We start from the raw sequence: 24,004 nt of genomic DNA on the forward strand, positions 1-24,004 counted from the left end.
TTATCAAGCATGGAGGCAATCTTCATGCACTAAGCAAGCTGCAGGACCACTCCATAAAACAGGCTACATCTGTATTTTAACATTATTCCAGTTATACCATTTCTGCCTGCAACCTTTTTTAGTATACTCCTGGCTTTTACAACTTCTTTTCATCAATATTTTCTGGGCACTAACATTGATCTCATTTTAGCCATTCCACTCTTTGACATGTCACTCTCATTCCTCTACAGATCTGTAAAACATTCCTTCCAGCATTCCCTACTTCAGTTTCATCCCAAATCACTTCATCACTTTTATTTTTGATTCCATTCACTAGGCTAGAAACACCTTGTTCAGACATCTTCCAGAACCATTTTTATTTCCATCAAAGCCACTTGGCATTTTCTCTTCCTTTGCTCTCACTGACCAATTTTTGCAACTATCTTCCTCTCCTGGTGCGCATTGCTGCCATCCTCTTACCGGCCTTTTTGCCCATCCACTGTTTCTTTCACTTCATCATTTCACAAGCCTTTTTTCCTTATGTCCCATTAGCATAACTCCATTTGCTTCTTTGATTCTCTGTAACATAATTCTTTTCACTGTCTTCCAAGCAGCATCCACGTCTTTCTTCTTTATGTCCTCTTTCTATTCATTCCTGAGGGAGATTAATCCATCTTTGAATATTTGTTCATAGAAGAATATTTTTGCATTCATTCCACTTTTTACTCTTTTTTCTATTTTTTTCCTTCTACGTCCATTTTCACTCCAAGATCTACTGTTGACACTAGCAACGAATGATCTGTCTCATAATCAGAACCTCCATCACCCTTGTATCCTTCACTACTTCTCTCAACCTTTCTCAGACACAATCAGATCAATCATGCCTTTAAACTGATTTTCATTCCTTTGCCATGCATCCATGAGAATAGCCTTATGCTTAAACCAGACCTTTTCCTATGCAGATATTCATCTGTTACCATTTTAATTCAGTCTTGGGTCTCTGAATGGCCCAATCATTTTTTCTATTTTCTCTAGTCTTCTTCCCATTCATCCATTCATGTCATCTAACAGAATTATTTTCCCCCAGATTGCCTTTGACCCCCAAACTCATCCCAGGTTCTTTCCATATCACTGTTCACTGGAGCATAATATAGAACTATCTTCAATCTATGGAGTCTTACTTTCATACACACTCACAACTTCTAGAAGATGCTAAATGCCGGATTTAGCCATAATCTAAACAAGTGACGGTTTAGGGCCGCACAATCTGCAGGGCCTCACAAAATTTCAGATTTGTTCTTTTTTGAGGGGGGGCTTTTAGAATTTTATGTGGCTTTTATGTCTACTGTAGTTTTTAAAATCTTATGCAGCAAATTTTTATCTGTGGTTTTAAAATGGCTTTATATGTAGTTAAAAGGCATATATGCAGTATGTTTTCATTTTTTTTTTTGAGGTAACCTAAGGTCCTGTTCTGGTATGCACCTTTGTGAGACTGTCTAGTGTAGTTTAACAAGGGGCCTCTAAGCTTTATATAGCTTAGGGCCTCACCAAATCTAAATCTGGCACTGACACAAATCCATAGTTTCTGGCATTTATTTTAGCTCCTCCATTCATAATTTTCTATGCTTTCAGTTCTCTGCATATATTCCTCAACTCTGTCCACAAGATGGGGCCAACTTCATTCAGATCTGTTACATCCTTACCTTTACATTTCACAGGCACATACATATCTGTGTTTCCATTCTTCCATCATTTATTTCATGAATTAATTCAACTACTTCACCATTTACTCCTCCTACATCCCAAGTCTCAATTTTCCATACACTATGATCGTTACGAGATGGTCCGTAGGTACAGACTTCTACTGCCCATCATGTCTTTGGTCAGTCAAGGCTTTCAGTTAATGCTTTTTGCTAATTTAGAGAAGGTGTAGACTAAATTATCAGCCTATCTCATGCCTGTACCACATGTAGCATTCCCTGCTAACAATAAGGAGAGTACTGATCAGTCCTGCCCTATTTTGGCCAGTGTATCATACGTGCAGCTAATGCTCAGTTTAACTCTAGCATGCTCACACTATTTATGCAAGCTACGGCCTCTGATCCAAAGACTACCTTGCAAGCCAACATACAATGTTGCCTGTATCCCAGCAACTTGGAAGTACATGCAGCATGCTGACACACCTTCACCCACACAATGGGTACATTATTACTGAACAATAACCACTGTATTGAGAGCCAGTTTGGTATAGTGGTTAAGCCACCAGGCTAGAAACCAGGAGACTGTGAGTTCTAGTCCCACCTTAGGCATGAAGCCATCTGGGTAACCTTGAACCAGTCACTCTCTCTCAGCCCTAGTAAGGAAGCAATGGCAAGCCACTTCTGAAATCTTACCAAGAAAACTACAGGGACTAGTCCAGGCAGTTGCCAGGAGTCAAAAACTACTTAAAGACACAGAGAGAGAGAGAGAAACCATTATATTTATTATTTAAGAAGCACTTTTTTATGCATGTGGCCTTGTAACAATGTCTGTGTCATCCCAACCTAAATTCTCCAGCAAACTATTTTTGACTTTGAGCATTCATTTTCCTATCCAATCTACTTGTTGAAAAGCATCACCTTCCTTGTGTCCATCAGGACTCATCATCAGCTGCCAAGAAAAATGCCTTTACCAGAGGTCACAGGAATCCAGAATAAACTGGGTAAAATGCAAGATGCCTGGCTGAGTGCCAGGGCAGACAAAATATAGGGATACACTGATAGAAATTACTTGAAACGGTTCTATGAAGCCCTTAACAATCTCTACGGACCTCAGTCTCTTGGGAGTTCCCCCCTCCTGAGTAGAGATGGTACAACTCTCATTACAGAGAAAACTCAGATCCTGCAGAGATGGGCTGAAGACTTCAAAGCTGTCCTCAACTGACCATCATTTAATAACAATGTGATAGGCAGGTTGACATCAACAGTGCCATGGATGACCCACAGGTAGTAGCTGAAGTCACGAAAGCTGTCAACCAGCTATGCAATGGCAAAGCCTCAGAGGCAGACACCATACCTGCAAAGATATACAAAGTCGGTGGTCCTGTATTTATAGAGAAACTCAATGAGTTATTCCAGAATTTTTGGAAGCGAGGATCTATTCCTCAGGAACTTAAAAATGCATCCATCGTACACCTCTACAAGAGGAAGCCACTTGACAAGTATGTGACAACTACCAAGGAATCTCGCTGCTCTCCATCACAGGAAAAACCCTTGCAAGAGTTCTGCTAAATCATCTGGTCAGTCATCTGGAGCTGGGCCTGCTGCCAGAGTCGCAGTGTGGCTTCCACAAAGGTTGTGGGACTATTGACATGATTTTTCTATGCACCAACTTCAGGAGAAATGTCAGAAGCAGAATCATGAACTCTGCACAACTTGACCTCACAAAAGCCTTTGATACTGTCAGCTGACAAGGCCTGTGAAGGATCATGTCCACATTTGGCTGCCTTGCCAAATTCATTCAGGTGGTATGCCAGTTTCATGATGGCCAGGGTGTTGGATGGCAGAGAATCCTCTAAGGCATTCCCAGTCACCAATGGGCTGTGTACTTGCACCCACACTGTTCAGCATGTTTACTGCCATGCTGAATGATGCCTTCCTGGACAGTGATCAGCCTCAAGTACAGAGTGGATGGAAAGTTCTTCAATCTGAGGAGACTTCCATCTATTACCAAAGTGAAGGAAACTGTTCTGAAAGACTTCCTCTTTGGCAAAGAGGAAGTCTCTCAGAACATTTTCCTTTACTTTGAATGCTGACTCAGAGCCAGAGATGCAAGTCAGCATGGACAAATTATCTATGGCTTGTGACAACTTTGGACTCACCATCAGTATTCAAAAGTCTGAGGTTATGCACCAGCCTGCTCCACATGTACTGTACACAGAACCCAGAATCACAGTTAAAGGGCAGAAACTATGGGCAGTGGACCAGCACAATTACCTTGGCAGCACCCTCTCTTGAGCAGTGACCATTGATACAGAAGTTAACTGCAGAATAGCAAAGGCAAGTTCTGCTTTCAGTAGACCCCGCTCCACTGTGTGGGAACATTGGTCTTAATCCAGCAACAAAATTGAAGGTCTGCAGAGCCATGGTACTCACTACCCTCCTGTATGCCTGTGAAATGTGGACTGTGTATCAAAAGCATGCAAGATGGGCTTAACCATTTCCACGTGATTTGTCTTCGCAGAATACTAGGCATCAGAAGGCAAGATAAAGTACCAGACGCTGAAGTTCTTGCTAGAACAAGTCTACCATCTGTCCACACATTGCTGGTGAGAGCACAGACTTAGTAGGCAGGTCACATCATCCGTATGCCAGATGAGCACATACCCAAGCATCTCCTTTTTGGGGACTCTCTGCTGGAAGAAGTTCTCATGGAGGACAGAAGAAACATTACAAAGACACACTAAAGGCTTCCCTGAAGTTGTTTAACATAGACTTGACCACCTAGGAAACGCTGGCACAAAACCGCCCTACCTGGTGTGGCCTCATCCACAAGGGCTGCCAAGCCTACGAAGCAAGGCGCACTGCGGAAGCACAACAAGCATGAGCTGCGCAAATCTAGAGCTATTAGTGCAACAACTGCAGTGCCTACACATGTCTGCCCAGCATATACCAGGACATTCCGTGCACGAATTGGCCTGACCAGTCATCTTTGGACACACCACATTTGGTCTTAACGTGGCTAATGGTTTGTTGAGGTTTTCATCAACCATGGGGCACGAACTTATATCCTATACCATCCCCACTTTGTAGAAACCTAGATTTTTTATTGCATTCTTGGCTTCTGCCAATAGAGGTCTCTGTCCCCCATGAATAGATTTTGCTTGTCTTAAAATGCAGCAGTGATGTACGGTATTTTTTATTACTATTACTATTACTATTATTATTAGTCACAGAGTCAGACAGATGTTTAGACTGGATTTGGCACTTTTATCCACCTATCGAGTCCTTCCGAAGGACCTGGGATAGGCAGATGTTATTGTTTGATGATGTTGAAGGTTATCATCTCAGGATGTAAGCTGTTCCAAGTAAAGCTGCCTTTTGCAATTGACTGATGATGATTTTGTCAATATTGATTGTGTTCAAGTGGCACTCCAGATGTTTCGGGATTGCACCTAATGCAATCCTATAACTATTGGAACTATCTTTGCTTTCTTTTGTCATAGTTGCTCTACTTCTATTTGCAGGTCTTTATATTTTGTGATTTTCTCCAGTTCTTTCTCTTCTATTCTGCTGTCTGCAGGTATTGCAATGTCCACTATCCAGACTTTTTTGTCTTTCTTATCAACAGTTGTTAAGTCTGGGGTGTTGTGTGGCAGGTGCTTGTCTGTTTGAATTCTAAAGTCCCAGAGCACTTTAGCTGCTTCATTTTCTATTACTTTGTCTGTTTTGTGGTCCCACCAGTTCTTGCTTGCAGACAAATGTTGTTTCTGGCAGATACTCCAATGCACCATTGTTGCTACTTTGTCATGTCATTGTTTGTAGTCAGTCTGTGCAATCTTCTTGCAGCAGCTGACTAGGAGGCTCACTATTTCTTCAGCTTCTTTGCAGGGACGGCATTTGCTCTCTGTTGCTGTCTACTCAATTCTGGCTTTATATGCATTTGTTCTTAAGGCTTGGTCTTGTGCAGCCAGAATTAGCTCCTCCATCTCTCTTCAACTTTCCTGCTCTTAGCCATTGCCAGGTCTTGTTGTTATCTGCTTTACCTGCTAGTTTTTTTGTGTACTGGCCATGTAATACCTTGCCTTGCCATGTCTCTTTTCTGTTCTCAATTTGATCTTTCTCATAGGCCAGTTTGGTTTCTTTGGTATTCAGTAAGCCTTCATGGTATACTAGCTGCAGTGGATCTTCTTCACTGTCCTTCAGATATTCTTCCAATGTCCTTTTTTCTTCTTCAATTATCTGGTGTGCTTTTAACATTCCACACCCACATATGCTCCTTGGTAAGTAGAGTCTGTCAACATCGCTGCAAGGATGAAGGGCATGATTCATTGTTATTATTTTTATGGTCTTCCTATCCAGGGCTTTTAGTTCTGCTTGAGTCCAGTCCACTATTCCAGCTGTGTATCTAATGACTGAAAGTGCCCAGATGTTAATTGCCTTGATGGAATTTCCTCCACTATGTTTAGACTTTAAGATCTTCTTCACTCCTCTCATGATGTATTCACAACTAATCTTCTTCTTGACTTCAGTGTGCTTGATGCTGTCAGCTTGAAGGATGTCCAGGTATTTGTAGTGATCTTCTTCATCCAGACTCTTGATGTTATTTCCATAGGGCATCTTGGTTCCCTCAGTTTTTATTATTTTCCCCCTGTTGATGGCAAGGGTGGCACATTTGTCCAGTCCAAACTCCACTACAATATCTTGGCCGTATATTTAGACAGTGTTGAGCAGTGATTCCATTTCAGATGGTGTTTTTCCATACAGCTTCAGATTGTCCATATAAGGGAAGTGAGATAACCTGGCAGATGTTTTTGATGTTTGATAGCCATGGCCTGACTTGTTCAGTATTGTTGACATAGGAATCAATGCAATGACAAACAGTAGTAGTGGTGGTGGTGGTGATGATGATGTTGTTGTTGTTGTTGTTGTTATTATTATTATTATTATTCCAAAGTAACCCTGAGACATAAAAAAGGGAAAGAAAAGAAAACCAGGAAATAAAAATAGATGAGTGAGAAAAGGGATAAGGGTTCTGATCATCCCTGTTCTTTTGCCATATTGGATAATGAGAATTACTTCAATAATCTAGGCTGGGTTTGTAAAAAGAACAAGAAAGGGGCTTAGAAAGGAGGGTAGCATGGAAAGAACAAAAAAGTAGAGTCATGATGAAAAGAAGAACCTTTAAAAAAATACACAGAGCGAGGATCAAAAATATATTTACAGTAACTTCTTTTATATTCTGAAATTGTATAAAACTTCTGAGGATCCCCTTAGTTATTAATCTAAACCTTAGGATCCATAGCTTTTTTCATGTCTTGTTCTTTTCTTTTTCCCATTTCTTGTTCTGGATCTCCACCCTCCACTCCCAGTTGAGCCTGATTTTACATTTCCTGTAATTGTACTGGTGATGCTGCAAAACCCTCTGCAAATATTGCAAACGTGGCATCTATATGCGCAATGCAGTATAAGGAGAAAAAAAATGCTTGCAATTAAAAAAAACCCTCTCTGTATATTTGTACTGAAGCCTTTTCCTGGGTTCACTCAAAAGGTGGATGTTGGGGGCAAGACTGATTAGTGCTGCTTCAGGTTCTCAGAAATGAGGTAGTTAGACCTTAGGGACAGAGGGCGCGGGACAGACTCTCAGCCTTGTGGGCCTTGCTCCCCTACCCTGAAGGCAGTAGGGTGATTTTTCATAAAATCATAGGGTTGGAAGGACCTTAGAGGTCTTCTAGTCCTACCCAAGGCAGCAGTCCTCATACCATCTTGGACAAATGGTTGCCAATCTTTTGTTGAAAACCTCCAGTGATGGAGAACCCACAACTCTGGGAGGCAAGCTGTCCCACTGCTTAATAATTCTCACTGTCAGGAAATTCCTCCTATTTCCATGTTGGATCTCCCTCTGATGAGCTTCCACTCATAGCTTCTTGTCCTTCCCTCCAGTGCTATGGAGAATAAATCAACACCCTCTTCCCTGTGGCAGCCCTACAAGTATTGGAAGACTGCTATCATGTCTCCCTTCAGTCTTCTCTTTGTTAAGCTAAACATACCCAGTTCCTTTACCCATTCTTCATAGGATTTAGCCTCCAGACCCCGTATCATCTTTGTTGCTCTTCTCTGCACTCTTTCTAGGGCCTCAGCATCTTTTTTTATATTGTGGTGACCAGAACTGGATGCAGTATTCCAAATGGGGCCTCACCAGTTTTTTACATTTTAAACATATGTATTCAGGAACCAGGCACCAAGTTTTTATGTTCTGGAAGGATTTTGCTGTTTCTTATATGCAACCTCCTGTGACTATTACAGAGACGATAAGTACTTGGAACTGACGTATAATGGGTTTCTCTCGCCAGGGAATCTTGCACAGGACATTCCATTGCACAGTTGAAAGAGATCTTGAAAAACCATAATATAAGTGTGTCCTGCGAAGACAATTACAGGTAATTTCTGTGCATCGGTTAAGTTAACAACATAAACGTTACAGAAATGATGCAGAATTTTCGTCCACAGAAACCTCAAGAAAAACAGTTTCTGCTTTATCACTTGGAGATATTATTATTATTTTAATTAACGGGTATCAGTCATTGTAATCTTTAAGGATACTGTTTAAACTACAGTTAATGCAATAAAAGTTAATGCAATAAAAGAAAAGGAATCAAATGATAAAGGTTATATCCACTGCTCCTCCCTCACTGATCAACATTCCCAGAGGTCACAATAAATCGTATGAAAATAATTCCAGTATATGGTTGTAATGTGTACATATACAGAATCAGATAAGCAACATGTAGATAGGTGGGGGAATCAAAGCTTTCATAAACAGCTTTTCCATAAGTTTATTAATATGGTGTCATCAAGATCAAAGATTAAAGTTTCAAATGCATTTTTGAATGATGGACCCCAAACTTGAAACTTTTCATCATATAAAGAATTATGGGATTATCTAGGAGGAAATAGCCAAACAAATCATTATTCAGTGCTGGAAAGATAGTTTGACCCCAAACCTACAACCTTGGATGTGTGTTCACTTTCCATTTATGAGCGAGCTCTCTACTGATGTGATGGAGAGACAGACTAAGTTTATGTCTGTGGTGAAGTTTTAGTGTTGCGTTCAAAAATAGTTTGGATGATTTCTCTCATGCAGAATAGCCGCCTTTTTTGTTTGCTCTGTATTTTTTCTTTGTTTCTTATTTGCGTTTTGTCTATTAAATTGAAAATTTTGAAAAATTAAGCTGTGTTCCATAAGTTTGCCTCATAACAGTGTACATAAAAATGTCCTATTCTATTTATATCAATAACTAGAAACTTTTCTAATGTTGTGAAGACATTGATAAATTAGATCTGTACATCTTCTGGGTGGATGTACCCTATAATTTTGGAGACTGTAGTTGACTAAGATACCTGCCATATATATGTGGATTTATTTGTGTATTTTGTTACTGTTTTACAACAGGCCGGCACAGTTGCTTCAGTGTACTAGAAACCCCAACCACACCGCCTGCGCAGTTTGCTCCTGAAATCATGGTATTGTTGCTGAGCTAGATATAATACAGAATGGAGTATAGCATATAATTTATAAAGGAGGAACTAGAAAAATAGAAGATCGTAATAGAGCTGTAGCCATATGCAAAGTCTTGGATGACCCTTGGTTGCATTGGTAAAGGGATATTGCATATGCTTTGCAAATTAATAAGAAAATGACTCGTGGTGATTTAAGTCTTTCCAAAAATAATAAAAATATTCTAATTAGAGGTCACTTCCAAATGCGAGGGCTATGTCTTTCAGAGATCAAAGCCACCACTAGTCTTCCAATGATAACATGAACCTTCAGACAATCTTTCCCTCTAAACTAATTAACTTCTGAGGTTAATAAGCTCAGCTACTGATCCTGAGGGGCCATGGTGAAGATAACGAGGGTGCCTTTCATCTGTGGCCATCAGCAGCTGGATCCCAGGGGACAGGAACTCCCAACTTTCTTCCTGCCTCTGGGATGTCCACAGGGAATAGTAAACGTAAAAGGTTGCATGTCAAAAAAGTCAAAAGTTGCACGTCAAAAATTGCTCTGCCCACTAAGACAGCCAGTAACCCAGTGTTTCTCAACCTTGGCAACTTTAAGATATGTGGACTTCAACTCCCAGAATTCCCCAGCCAGCATCTTAAAATTGCTAAGGTTGAGAAATACTGCAGTAACCCCAAAGACCTGGGGGGGGGGGAGACAATGGCCAATGGTGGGGGCCACATTTTTGGTAAGAACATAAATTATCAAGTGGTAGTGAAAACAAATGATGGGCTCCTTCCATAGAATCACAGAATTATGGAGCTGGAAGACCCCACGAGGTTCTTGTAGTCCAACTCTCTGCAGTGCTTTGGATGTTATGCAAGCCCAGCATCTCTCTGTTAATCATTAAAAAGACTTTTATGGGAACCTGGAAAAGGTAGCTGCTTTAAGGAATCCACTCATTAAAATTAAAACAGCAGTGGTTTTTCTTTTCAGGCTAGTGCTGAAGCTTGTCAAAAGAAGACCTGCTTTAACGAACAGGGGCAGGGCCGTCCGCAGGAGGGTTCAAAAAAGTCAAGATGGTGGTCAGAACCGCACTTGCAAAGTTCTCCAGGTTAAACGGGGGTGGGACTTCAATCACATGGCCATGGTTGCTACCTTGACATTTTTAATCCCTCCTGCAGATGCCTGTGAACAGCAGAAAGGTGGTGTTCCTATACGAGGCCCAAATCATTTTTGAAGCATGAACAACCTTAATAGTTAATGATATGAAAGCTGGAGAGACAGAAACAGGGTGGCTGTAGTAGAGCAACAACTTGGCTGCTTTCCCCATTTGCCAGGATGGGCCTCCCTGCTTGCATTCTGGCAGGAAATGTGACTGTTTGTACCACCTCACTCTTTAATCAAAACAACATTTGTTTGATCTTTCTCCTTGGTGTTGTCAAGAAAAATCATGCAAAGCATTCTCAGTCTGACTTCTGTTATAAGGTACAGCTTACTTCTCCATGAAATACACATTCCTCCATCGTTTTAATAACGAACTCCCCCCCCCCGCCCTTTCTATTGTTCTGGTTTCTCTACAGGGGGAAGACAGAAGAGTGAACTCTCATCAGATTTAGAGAGATCCAACAGATAATATGATCATGTAATGCAGAGAGCTGCTTTCTACCAGATATTTTTATACCACCCAAGAAGTTAGAGCAGTGTTTCTCAACCGTGGCAACTGTAAGATGTGTGGACTTCAACTCCCCATGGCTGGCTGGGGAATTCTGGAAGTTGAAGTCCACCCATCTTACAGTTGTCAAGGTTGAGAAACACTGCTAAATATCATTTTTTTTTTGTTCCATTTGTATTACTTCTTTCTCATGTGTCTATTGTTTGTTGCTGCTAATAAAGATAACAAAATATTTTAATAAATCATTGTGTTCCATTTATATTTTCTCCCATTTTCTCTGATTCCCCCCCCCCCCCCATTAAGTGCCAAGCAAGATAACCAGGAGTAGTTCCAAGAAGGGAACTAATTCTAAGTTGCAGCTGACTCCCGAGAGGAAACTCTAGCATGCTATCGCTGCCTTTAAGAAAACCTTGATCTTATACCAACCATGAGAGCTGTGATCTATTACGTTATCAAGTCTTTATGAAATTAGCCAAGGGCAGAGTCTAAAGCATGGAACTTGGACTGGGGAGACCTAAATTTGAGTCCAACAACAGTGTTCCGTAAACTAATCCCTCCTTCCCAGTCCAGCCTAGCGCACAGGATTGTTGTTGCATCGGGATTAAAATGAGGGGAGACTCCTCCCAATAGGGTGCCTTGAATTCTGAAAAGAAAAGGGTAATAAAGAGAAAAAACTCCAGCTCTCTAGGGTGGGGAGGGTTGCAAAGCTAAGCAAAACCCAGAGCAGATTTTAACGACTCCCACTTTGTCTGAATTCATTGGGCCCCTTTATCATTTTAGGGGGTCAGAAAGTTGGAGAAGCTCTATTTTAAACAGAAGAACCAGGACAAAAAGGTGTTCAAAAGATCCAGTGAGTGGACTGGGTGTGAATTAGATTTCCTTTGATTTCTTTTTCTTTCCAATCATTAATTTTTATAGCTGAGTGCTTAACATTCTTTAACTTAACATAACCTTTGCACAATACAGCATTGCTTATTGTGATGGGCATCTACTGGTCATTTTACAAGATGATTTTCCATAATAAGGGGGTTTGAACTTCATCTCTGTTTGAAATGGCCATAAAAATCTCCCTAAATTCAAACTCAGCATTCTCGGCAAAATTTGAGTCTGCAGACTGTTGTACGTAGTCATTCCTAATGTTTGCTTCTGACATTTGCAGTTATTGATTTCATTACTTATTATTTATTTCCTTAAATAAATTATTCATCTATGAATGCTTGGGCTTTCATACTTTTTGATATCCTTGCTCTTTTCAGTTCTTTTATTTAAACAATGAAACGATACTGCTGAACAATTATGACGTTCAATAAAGTGGTTGACACTCCCTTTTTTCCTGTTATTTAGAAACAGGTATTCTAATTCTCACTGAGCTTCATCCAGCCCATAGTCATTTTATCACGGACATATGCAAACATACTGCAGTATTAGGAAATATTTCCAGAACAGTGAAATGAATTATTTAATACAGGCTTTCTGTATGAATCCTTTAAAAAAAAAAATCAATCATTCTTGTTGAAGAACAGCTTATAGCACCTTCTGATTTTTGGCAGTTGTTTCTGAGATCCATAATCAGGATGACATTTAAATGTGATTGACGCTTTGGGGCTTACAGATATCTACACGAGTTAAAACAAAAACTGAGGTTTATCCTTAACCGACTGGTATGCAGGTAACAATGCACCCCTTAGCCACTGTGCTCAGATGAAAGGGTTTCATTTCTAGTTGTCTTTTCTGACCAGTTTTGTTGATGTTCAGCACTTTTCAAAATCACCAGTGGCTTTTGCTTGAGTGAAACCTGTGCTTTTCTTTATTGTGGTCTAGTCGGGGGTATGCACAGATTGTGGTCAAAAAAGTCAAAATGGTGGTCACTGCAGTACAGTTGAAGCTCCGCCTCTTTTTTAGGACTGTATTCTGCAGACACCTCTGGTTCTGATGATGTCATCACATTACCTTCTGTCCTGGTTGGACGGAACTCTGCACATGGCTAATCCAAGAAGCAGAAGCCACAGTAAATGGGGGCATTTTATGTCCAACTGGGGAAGAGACTTTGTTTGCTCAGTTTTTGTGGGTGATCTGCCTGATACAACTGCTCTTTTATTTCTATGCATTCATCCCATGGCTATCCTTTCTCATTTCACAGTCTTAAGTCATTTTCTGTACAGTGGTTTCTGGATGTGCATGTGAACATACAGCCCTGGATTTACTCCAGCAAATCTAAATGATTATTTTCTTCTAGCTTGTTTTCTTAAGTAGTCTAATCTGTGCAAAAATGTCATCTGCAGTTGAATTAAGCAGGTAGCTGAATGCACATATGAAAAAATATTTTGATGCCTGCAAGGTTTATTTTGTGACATTTTTTTAAAAGCATTAGAGGGTTTTCTTTAACACAGATTACAAAATTATGTCAAACAAACTTTAGCACACATTAAACAAATTGTTTGAAATGAATTTGTTATAAAAGTGGTATATTCAGAATAATTCCTTTCCACCTAATGTGGAAGAATCAGTGCTAAATAACACAGAAAAATACATATTCATAACAGCAAGCAAAAAGCATAATTAAGTATCGGGTAATGTCAAGCAATTTTGAGTGCCTACTACAGAGCTCTAATTCACTTAAATTAAAGAGGATTATGGGGTTATTTTTTATGGTTTTAGAAAGTACTGAAAAGCATACTTTAATACTTTTCAGTTCATCAGGGAAGTATAACACATTTTAAGGTAATAAGGAGTTACAAGCTTAAATCACAGCATTTCAATAAATGATAGATCTTTCAGACAAGTAAATTATGCTTCTTTCATCAGCAGCCTTCTTTCTCAAAAGCTGTAAAGTCAGTCACTTGGCAGTAAAACAGAAATTAATATAATGAAATAACAAAACTTTAATCTTGCTTGTGTAAGTCAGCAGCTTCTACCTTGCTTGTAAAAGTCTCTGTACCAGTGTTTCTAACCTTGGCAACTTGAAGATGTCTGGACTTCGATTCCCAGAATTCCCATGTGATGCTGGATGGGGAATTCTGGGAGTTGATGTCCAGACATCTTCAAGTTGCCAAGGTTGAGAAACACTGCTCTATACATTTCATTACCGTGAGTGTGACCAGATCATATTGGAAGGAGATAGCATGCCATGGGGTACAGCTAGAAAGTTCAGGGTGAATTGCCCCGGTGAACAGGGCATGATGTTAAGGTTTCAAGGCTAAAGCTTTGGGTGTGTGCCAAAACAAGGCTCAGCGTCACATAGACAGCAAGAAGCTGCACATCTGTCTTGCATCTGAAAACAAGGCAGAAGTGTTAAGCCATGGAGGAGGTTGCTGGATTTTCTTAGAGCTCTTTTTGTATTACGTGGACTAGAGATCCTGTGTCTATCAAGGAACAGGAGGAAGAATCTGCAGCTCAGCAGGAGCAGGCAGGACCGGGGAGGGAGGGATCTGCTGAATGGATCAGCTGCAGTTTTTGGGGGACATTGGTAGAAATAGCTTGCTCAGGCTGCTAGAACCCAAAAAACCTAGTAAGGGGTTATTTTTCCTGCTTCCTTTTCTTTCCTCTCAGCTACAAGTGGGCCCAGAAATGGAAGTTCTGAGAAAACTTCGTGACTCAGGGAGTGAAACAGATGACAGACTCCAGAAAACTCCCTTTGGAAATGTGTGTATAGAACTGTAGAAGGACAGTTTGATAAGCCAAGGGTACTTTATTTATAGGAAATCTGCACAAATTACCTAAAAGCACCACAACAATAAACACTGTAATTTAGAATAGTATGTCTGTCGCTATAAAGTTTCTTTTCCCCAACCTTTGAACATGACTCCATGTTCCCTCTTTGTCTGTACTTTCCTGAAGAGATTATTAAATTGCAGTCACTTCCCTCTTTCCTGTAAATCACTGTTTCTCAATCTCAGCAACTTTAAGATGTGTGGACTTCCACTCCCAGAATTCCCCAGCCAGCCATGCTGGCTGGGGAATTCTGGGAGTGGAAGTCCACACATCATAAAGTTGCCAACTTTGAAAACAATGCTGCAAATGAATCTCCTTTCAGTTATACTTATAGAACCTACTCCACTAATCTTTGCTCAGGTTAGATTCCCACTCTCAAGAGCACTCACACTCATGGACAAACAGAGGCTTCAGTCTGAAAGGGTTTCCCTCTGTAGTAAGATGGCACCTTCTATCATTTGCCCCTAACCCTAACCCTGGCACAAACACACAACCAGCAATCTCTTTTTTCTGTCATGTCCTCAAGACTTTCACTTAAGTCCTAACCCACCTCCAAAGCAGCTCAAAGTCATCCTTTGCTGATCTGTTTTAAAGTAAGGTTTTTAAGCGGGCAACAAGAGGGGAGTTTTTGAGGGAGGTGCAGTCTGACAACTTTCCTGAGAGTGACTCCAGAAGATGAAATTAACCTGACACTTATTGGCTACTTTAGACTTGTGTGGACATATACCCTCCCCTCTGGTCCCTGGCACTGTCTTCCAAGCAAATTTGATAACAGGACATCCAGTCAGCTGTTACTGTCCTCCTGGTCCAGCTCCATGGCCTCTTCCTTTGCTGGTGACCAGTAAGAACCTTGTGGAAAGACATAGCTGATGCAAAAGCTCTCATGGAAAACACACATCATAGGAGCTTCACAAAGACTGCCTAAGTGTTAGTAATAATTCTCCCTCCCTTATTTGTTTTGTTTATGAGAAATGAGAAAACTTGAGAAAAAGTTTTACATGTTTTCCTACTTCTAAAGTGGACCAGGAAACAAGTGATTTGATGCTTTAAACCTGTAGAAGAAAGTTGCGTTCAATTTATACATCTTTCATGCAGGAATGTGTAATGTGTGTCCCTCCAGCTGTCGTTCAACCTCTTGCCTTATCACCTCTTGTCGAGGTTCAGTGGTAAATAATGTTTCCCCAATCCAATCTAGCCCTAGATAGGGGGCAAGTTTACCGTCTTTTCTTATTCCTATATTTGAGATTCATTTCTCTCTTAAACATGGCCATCAGGGGACAGGATGAAGACTGAGGGGGCCTTTGCAGAAGGAAACCTTTTAAGTGCTAAACCCAGCTAGTTTCCTAAGGCTGTCTGCAGAGTACGGTCAAAAAGTCAAGAGGGTGGCTCCAACAATGCCACTGAAGCTCTGCCTGTTTTTTTCTGTACATCACATCTGTGCAACACACATAAAAAATTGGTGGAGCTTCAGTTGCCTCATTGCAGCCCCCCACTTGGCTTTTTGACCACACCCTGCAGATATCCCTGCCAGCTACAAATGAAACTCTAAGTGATCACCCATATTCAGGAATAGTCTGCCACTTTGCTTGTTTGTTTTTGCATCAGCCCCTTGCTAAGGAGAAAGCTGAGTGAGGGGGGGGGGTCACCCTTTCCCTTCCCCGTTCCCTTTTTCTTCTCCTCCTGATACTTTGATACTGCTGCTTCAGCGGGTGACACCACCAGGCTGAGTGCTGCCAGTAAAAATGCCCCAAAAGCACATTTCTAAAATTAATTCCTTTCACTAATCCATCGTTCTACAAGTCTGGTTTATTAAAAAGCCTTTTTAAATGCTAGAGAGTTTCATTTAAATGTACTGATGGGTGAATCAGGATAAAAATTGGAGTGGAAAGTTCATTAATTCCCATTCAGAACACCAGTACTCTAGATAATTTCTAATTCAGGTTTTATTATAAAACTTTATTACAACTGGCTTGAGTTTCACTGTTGCGGATCTTTTCTTTCCACTTTTCTTAAATCCAACTACTTTCTTTTTACTTCCAAAAAAGAGTATATGACTATGGGCAGTGTTAAGAGTGTTGTTGTTGTTCAGTCGTGTCTGACTCTTCGTGACCCCATGAACCATATCGTGTCAGGCCTTCCTGTCCTTCACTGCCTCCCTGAGTTTGCTCAGTTTCATGATCATTGCTTCAGTAATGCTATCTAACCATCTCATCCTCTGCTGTCCCCTTCTCCTTTTGCCTTCAATCTTTCCCAGCATCAGGGTCTTTTCCAAAGAATCCTCTCTTCTCATTAGGTGACCAAAGTATCTGAGCTTGAGCTTCATTATCAATCCTTCCAATGAGCAATCAGGGTTGATTTCCTTTAAGATTGACTGGTTTGACCTCCTAGCAGTCCAGGGGACTCTCAAGAGTCTTCTCCAGCACCACAGTTCAAAGGCATCAATTCTTCGGCGCTCAGCCTTCTTTATGGTCCAGCTCTCACAGCCATACAATACTACTGGGAAAACCATAGCTTCGATTATGAGGATCTTTGTCGGCAAGGTGATGTCTCTGCTTTTTAATATGCTGTCTAGGTTTGCCATAGCTTTCCTCCCAAGGAGCAAGCGTCTTTTAATTTCATGGCTGCAGTCTCCATCTGTGGTGATCTTGGAGCCCAAATAAATGAAGTCTGTTCCTGCTTCCATTTCTACCCCTTCTATTTGCCAGGAACTGATGGGTCCAGATGCCATGATCTTAGTTTTTTTAATGTTGAGTTTCAAGCCAGCTTTCGCACTCTCCTCTTTCACCCTCATCAAGAGGCTGTTTAGTTCTTCTTCACTTTCTGCCATTAGGGTGGTATCATCTGCATATCTGAGGTTGTTGATGTTTCTCCCTGTAATCTTAATTCCGGCTTGTGATTCTTCCAGCCTGGCATTTCTCATGATGTACTCTGCATATAAGTTAAATAAGCAGGGTGACAGTATACAGCCTTGTCCTACTCCTTTCCTTATTTTGAACCAATCAGTTGTTCCGTGACTGGTTCTAACTGTTGCTACTTGGCCCGCATACAGATTTCTCAGGAGACAGGTAAGGTGGTCTGGTACCCCCATCTCTTTAAGAATTTGCCACAGTTTGTTGTGATCCACACAATCAAAGGCTTTTGCATAGTCAATGAAGCAGAAGTAGATGTTTTTCTGGAACTCTCGTGCTTTCTCCATGATCCAGCGAATGTTGGCAATTTGATCTCTAGTTCCTCTGCCTCTTTGAAACCCAGCTTGTACATCCGGTAGTTCTTGGTTCATATATTGCTGAAGCCTAACTTGTAGGATTTTGAGCATAACCTTGCTAGCATGTGAAATGAGCGCAATTGTGCGATAGTTTGAGCATTCTTTGGCATTGCTCTTCTTTGGAATTGGAACGTAAACTGACCTTTTCCAATCCTGTGGCCACTGTTGTGTTTTCCAAACTTGCTGGCATATTGAGTGCAGCACTTTAACAGCATCATCTTTTAGTATTTTAAATAGCTCAGCTGAAATAGTGTCATCTCTACTAGCTTTATTGTTAGTACTGCTTGCTAAGGCTTGGAAGCCTGACTTCGCTCTCTAGGTTGTCCAGCTCACAATCAGTGATCACACCAGCATGGGCATCAGGGACATTAAGATCTTTCTTGTATAGTTCTTCTGTGTATTCTTGCCACCTCTTCTTAATCTCTTCTGCTTCTGTTAGGTCCCTGCCTTTTTTGTCCTTTATCATGCCCATCTTTGCACTAAACGTTCCTTTGATATCTCCAGCTTTCTTGAAGAGATCTCTAGTCTTCCCCATTCTATTAAGAGTGGGGGATGAGTAAATGCATTCCATTCTTTGAAAGATTAAGGGGGAGGGAGAATCTCAATTTGTGGTCAATCTGTTTTAAAATAAAGCTTCAACACCTCTTATACAAAGAACTCAGAACAACCTTTATAAAATAAGCAAACACACCCAGTGCTATTATTTTATCAGATAAGAATAATGTGTTTATTAAAAAGGCAGGGAAGGAGGTGGAAGAAAAGGAAAGGGAATGTAGGGGGAAATACTCAAGGTCACCTACAGTGTATTCCCCATGGACAGTTCCTTCACTTTCTTCTTCTTTTCTTCCCCAAAAAGCCCTAGAATTCTAATCTTGCTCTTTTTAATTGACTTTCTGCAAGAGGAAAACTGAAAGGCAAAGTGGTGGGACCATACAAGAAGATACAGAGATGCAGAGAGAGCTTCAATGGGACTATATCAGCTGCCATCTTGATTCCTTTTTACCATGCCCAATGGATACCCCTGGGATAATTGCAATGGGAAATTATGTCTCTATAAATGAACTGTTCAATCAATGATTGTACCATTTTTAGCACGATAAGAGTTGTATCTTGCATTCTTTTCTCTGGGCTGGACCAATGGGAGATATGAACTAAGTTTAGCATTTTTAAAAATGTATTTATTAATACAAATATTAAAACGGTGCTGTTAACAAATTAAAATAAAAATAATCCAGGGCTCCAGATAAATTACTTTACTTTAAAAGACAGATGTTACATACAAAGCAAAGCTTAGATGTTGACTGTAGCAAAACTGAGCAATTCACAGAAGTGCTTATTATCCTGCCATAGGATAAATTATTTTAGTGCCAATTTTAGTGTTAACTTTACTGCATGTTTTAAGCTTTCTATATTTTCTTTTTGTTTTCTTCAATTTTGCTAGTCACCAGAGTCAACAAGTCCCTATATAGGCAATAAATAAATAATCTGAGCAATAATACTTAATCTGAGCAAGGTGATAAAGGAGTCTTCTCAAATAGCAAGCTATTTCCAAAGAAGGTCCTTTGGAGAAGATTTGGGAAAACTAATGAGATTCTTCCCACCATTCCTCACCTTCACAATCCATCTCCTTGCTATAAATACAACATAGTGTCACATATGTGAGATGGAGGTTATATAAGTCAAATCAATCAATCAATCAATCAATATTTTATCATCAGAGCAACCTGAATGGGAAGGATCATGAAAAGAGAAAAGTTTACTTTAGGAACATGACTTTGGCTATTCTGGAAGAATGGAGGAATATGTTGATGATGGATGAACTCATGGAAGCTAGAAATGAAGCTGAGGATTTGAACAACTATGAAGGAAGTTGGAGTATCAGTATGACATTATTGAGAGGCCATGTAACAGAAGAACCACCTTTTAGGAAGAAAATGGATTTGGAGAAGTCTGACCTTTGAAAGATCTCTGAAACTGCTCACTTTACTGGGGGGGAAATAAAAGATTTTGATAGGCATAAGGAATCGGAGAGGTCTTGATCACTGGGAGGTCAGGACTTTAAAGCATCGTGCACATTTGTGGTTATGAAGCACTTCAATGCTCCTGAAGTGTACAGAAATACTTAAAGGTATGGATACTCCCTCCACCTATCCCAATTCCATAAATAAGGTATGACTTTTAGAAAGGATTTATTTGAAACCACCTTTGGTGATCCATGTGGACACAATCCATAAGTTCTTCTAACTAAGGCATCCTAATGGAGGAAGTGGTGAAAGTTGCAGTAGATCTCAAGCAACTCCTACCAAACATCCTGCAGAAGGTTTTGCAGTCTGTGAAATTTACAAGGGAACAATTGTCTGGATTCAGCATATGAATAGGTATGATTCTTGCCAACATGATATGCAAACATTCAATTCTTGCTTTTCCTTCTTTTTTTAACACGAAAATAAAGCAGCTGCTTTTATATTTTGCACAATTGGCTGGATTCACACAACATATTAAGCCACAATGCATAATGAATAATGCAAGGTTTACAAACAAATGCATTTAAGCAAAATGCAAGCTAATCGTGAATTGTGCTCAAGCTACTGTCTTTATTCAATCTCTGTGACAGAAGCTGTTTGTAGATACAGCCAATGGATTGAAAAAATAGTACAATAGCGTAAAATGCACTTGCTGTTTGTGAAGACAAAGTTTTCCCTTCAACTGAAAGGAATGAGACAATGCTTAGGTGTACTCAACATGTGCATAGAACAAACAAGTAAAGGAAGCTGGTTTCTCAAAAGATTAGTGTCATCCGATACCACACTGGTAAATATGTTCACTCAATGAAGTACCATCATTGAGTGAACTGGAAAGTCTTAAGAACAGTCTCACTGTTTCCAAATAGTAATTCATAACCAGTGAAATCACATTAGCAGGGTTGATACATTTCGCCAGCAAAGCCAGAACACGAATGCATTGGTCACGAAGTATTCCTCATTAGCTTTGCAAGGGCCAGGGTCATAAATTAAAGAAATGACTTCATCAACCAGCTGTTTTTTTTAATCACTAGGCCCACATCAAAAAAGGAGCAGGACCTTGATCGGGCAATCACAGCCACGCTATTGATTATTTTAAGGCAGACTTACCCACAGACACTCTTGGCGAGGTCATGTCAACCAGTTCACCCATCACTCATGCATTTTGGCTTTCGCTCAAATCTTCCGAAGACTGTGGGGGGACCTAAGGCAAAGCTATGTTACCCTGGCTGTTATCTATATTCCTAAATTCACATGCAGGAGTAGAGCTGTCTGGCAATTGCTCTTCCTATCTATCTCAACATCCACACCATGACCATCGGCCTTATTTGGGGTCTCAGGCCTTGGCTGGGGAAACCCAGTGAAAACAGCAAGAAGGGACTTGCCTGGAGAGCAAAAGATGAGGTAGGGGTATCAAAGTGTAACTCAGGTCTGACCATTAGATGGCAGCAGACAGACAGAGAAAACTCAGTTTTCTGCCACCTACTGGTTGATGGGGGTTTTGCAACTGAGGACCAGTAACTAATACATGATTCTGAATTTGTTTTGTATCTTGAACTTCTTCTCTGAAACTCATTCATTTGGGAGAGATACAACACATAGGTTGTTTCAGTGAAAACAAGAAATATAAAATACTCTATTTACATGGATGGAAGAAGAAAAAAATCATTATCTGGCATACACAGAAGTCTTGCTATTCTTAGACTTGAATGGAAAATTGACACTTATATGTTATTGTTTGATCCTTTGTTACTCTCCTTCTCTTTCTTTATCCAAAAGAAATGAGAAAAAGAGAACCATATTATCATCTGGCTAGATAATTCCCTGATTTACACAGGCAATGTATTTATTTGTCCTTTGGTATAGAATGGAGAATTAGTCAGAGAAAGTCAAGATTTTTATAAAGAGAGGATGGGGCACAGGTTGACCAGTTCAGCCTACAAAAATCCAGGAACTGAGAGCTAAAAAAAGGTGTTTCTGCTTTTCCTGACTCATGATTCATTTTAAAAGCAGCCCCACTAATGCAAGTTTCAAAACAAATACATTTCATTGCTGTCACATTGATGATGAAGAAATGTGCTTTAGTTAGAAAGTATTTATGGCTGCAGTTGGGTGCATTTTGTGTTGCAGGTCAGAGTTTGAGTCATTTGCAATGCTTTTGCAGCACTGTGCAGAATTATCAGGCTGCAAAGTGATGCTGGAGGAGCCCTTTATGATGCATCTGCAGGGTCATCCAATATTCTCATCTCTGCACTGCAGAGCACGAGGAGAGGAGAGAATACAACAAACCTGCTGTGTCGCTCATTGCTCTTACCCTGCGCAGGAGTAGCTTATAGCAATGTAAGTAGTTCACTATCAGTGTGATAGTGTTGCAGATCTGACATTAGATTAAAGCTGGCTTCTTTCCCCAAAGTGCCCCAGAGTGTTCAGCCTGTATTTGCAAGACATATTGCAGCTTACACAGAGGTCCGGTCTGCTTGAAGATTAGCTGGACTTTTAAATAAGCTGAATCTTAAAACACCTTTGCCTGAGACAAAGCAGGGATGTTTGCCATGGTGGCTATCTTTCCATAACCCTTGACCACAAACTCAGTTAACACTTGTTAATCAGAATTCGTTGTTACCTTCTTAAAAGCACACAGTTGCATAGCAAAGTTCAATTGATGTGGCTACTTTCTGAAAAGGAATGGTCAAATCAATTGCTTAGCTATCCAGATTAGTTACATTTATCATATACTGTGACATTTGTTATGAAATCAGTTGTTAAGTCAAAACCTGTGAGGTGGCATTAGCCCTACGGACTGTCACCTAAGGTTCACAGCTCTTTATGGCTTCTGTTTGCCACCAGTGGTATGAAGCAAGCTGTGTCCTGCCATTTATTTTTAACTTAGCTTTCTGGTCATAAGCTACTCAAAGCAACAAGGACAACAAAATGTTCATAAACAAGTTAAAATCACTGTAAGTTAGCTCAAATTGAAAAGGCTGAAAAGAAAGGTCTCAGTGCAGGTCTGAAAGCAGAAAGAATGAAGCCAGGTTCAGCTCCCAAAGGAGTTTCTGTGCTTATGAATAACATGGAAAGTTTCTTCTCTGTCCCAACCAGGAAGACTTGGAAAGTGAAGGCATCTTAAAGAGGTTCTTTCATGCAGACCTTAATGTTCATATAAGCTCACATTGACACAGGTGGACTTTCAGAGAAAGTAGATCTTTAGCTGTTTAGGGCATTGAAGCCAGCATTACTCATAGAAAGTCACTGATAACCAGGACAGTTAAAAAAATAAAAATAAAAACCAAGGCTGTAATGTATTACCATAATGTCTACCAATTAGCAACTTGGCTTCCATAATTGCTTCACTGGAAGCTTCCACTCCTTGCCATCTAGGAATCCAAAAAACAGTTGAAGGTCAAGAAGCACTCCTAAACTCTGGACCTGCTCTTCTAGAGGACTGCAATTCTACCTATAAGCCCCAGAACCTGATTTTCTATTGATCAACAACCATCTTGCCTGGATTTAATTTCAGCTTGTTCACCCTCATCCAATTCATTGCTTTCTTGGAATTAGATGGAACTGGAAGTTAGTGATACCTTATTCCAAGATCTGGATGTTTTCTTCCAGAAATTCCATGTACATATTGAATAGCACCTGGGACAAGATGGGAAACTATGAACAGCCAGCTACTTCTTGACATGGCATTATAGAAAGGACTGGAATCACAGTGAAACAAGATCTTCCTAGTCCAGGAGGATATTATGGTTGAGGGTACTGGAAGGTCCAAATTCAGCGTCAGTCATCCAACAAGGCAATCAAAGCTTTCTTAGTCCAATATCCCATTTGAAAGTCCGTTGTGTTCAGATTACTGAGTTTCAACTTTATAAACTCCAAGGTGATCTAAGAGGAGGGAGAGAACCTGGAATGGCTTCCAGGCTGCCATTTCTTAGTGTTGTTGTTAGTCATTCCTTTTCTACTATATGAAAAATACAGCATGGAAATTTCCCGCCTTTGGGGAAGGAATACATTATGAATCTGGTTTGGGAGACATAACTCTGAAATATTTTCCTGAGATATTAGATTCCTGTTGTAAGTTAAGGGCAAAAGAATAATTTATGACTGTGTAATGAAATATTGTTCTCCTCCCTCCAACTTGCAGGGCAGGTTGAGAGA

At 40.3% G+C, this 24,004-nt stretch overlaps 1 protein-coding gene across 1 annotated transcript in view; it reads left to right on the plus strand.

Annotated features, from left to right (window-relative positions):
- The window catches only part of LOC103059310 (ADP-ribosyl cyclase/cyclic ADP-ribose hydrolase 1), a 42,214-nt gene extending 31,156 nt beyond the window's left edge, over positions 1-11,058 (plus strand). Inside the window, exons 7-9 of the mRNA XM_088131492.1 lie at positions 8,030-8,116; positions 9,130-9,200; positions 10,758-11,058. Coding sequence (XP_087987618.1) covers positions 8,030-8,116; positions 9,130-9,193 — 151 coding nt within the window. The 3' untranslated portion in view covers positions 9,194-9,200; positions 10,758-11,058. The remainder of the gene's footprint in view (positions 1-8,029; positions 8,117-9,129; positions 9,201-10,757) is intronic.
- The last annotated feature ends 12,946 nt before the right edge of the window (positions 11,059-24,004 follow it).

Source organism: Python bivittatus, unplaced genomic scaffold (assembly GCF_059951505.1).
Source record: "Python bivittatus isolate LINGU-HERP-01145 unplaced genomic scaffold, Pbiv_v1 ctg000960_np1212, whole genome shotgun sequence".
Lineage (NCBI taxonomy): Eukaryota > Metazoa > Chordata > Lepidosauria > Squamata > Pythonidae > Python > Python bivittatus.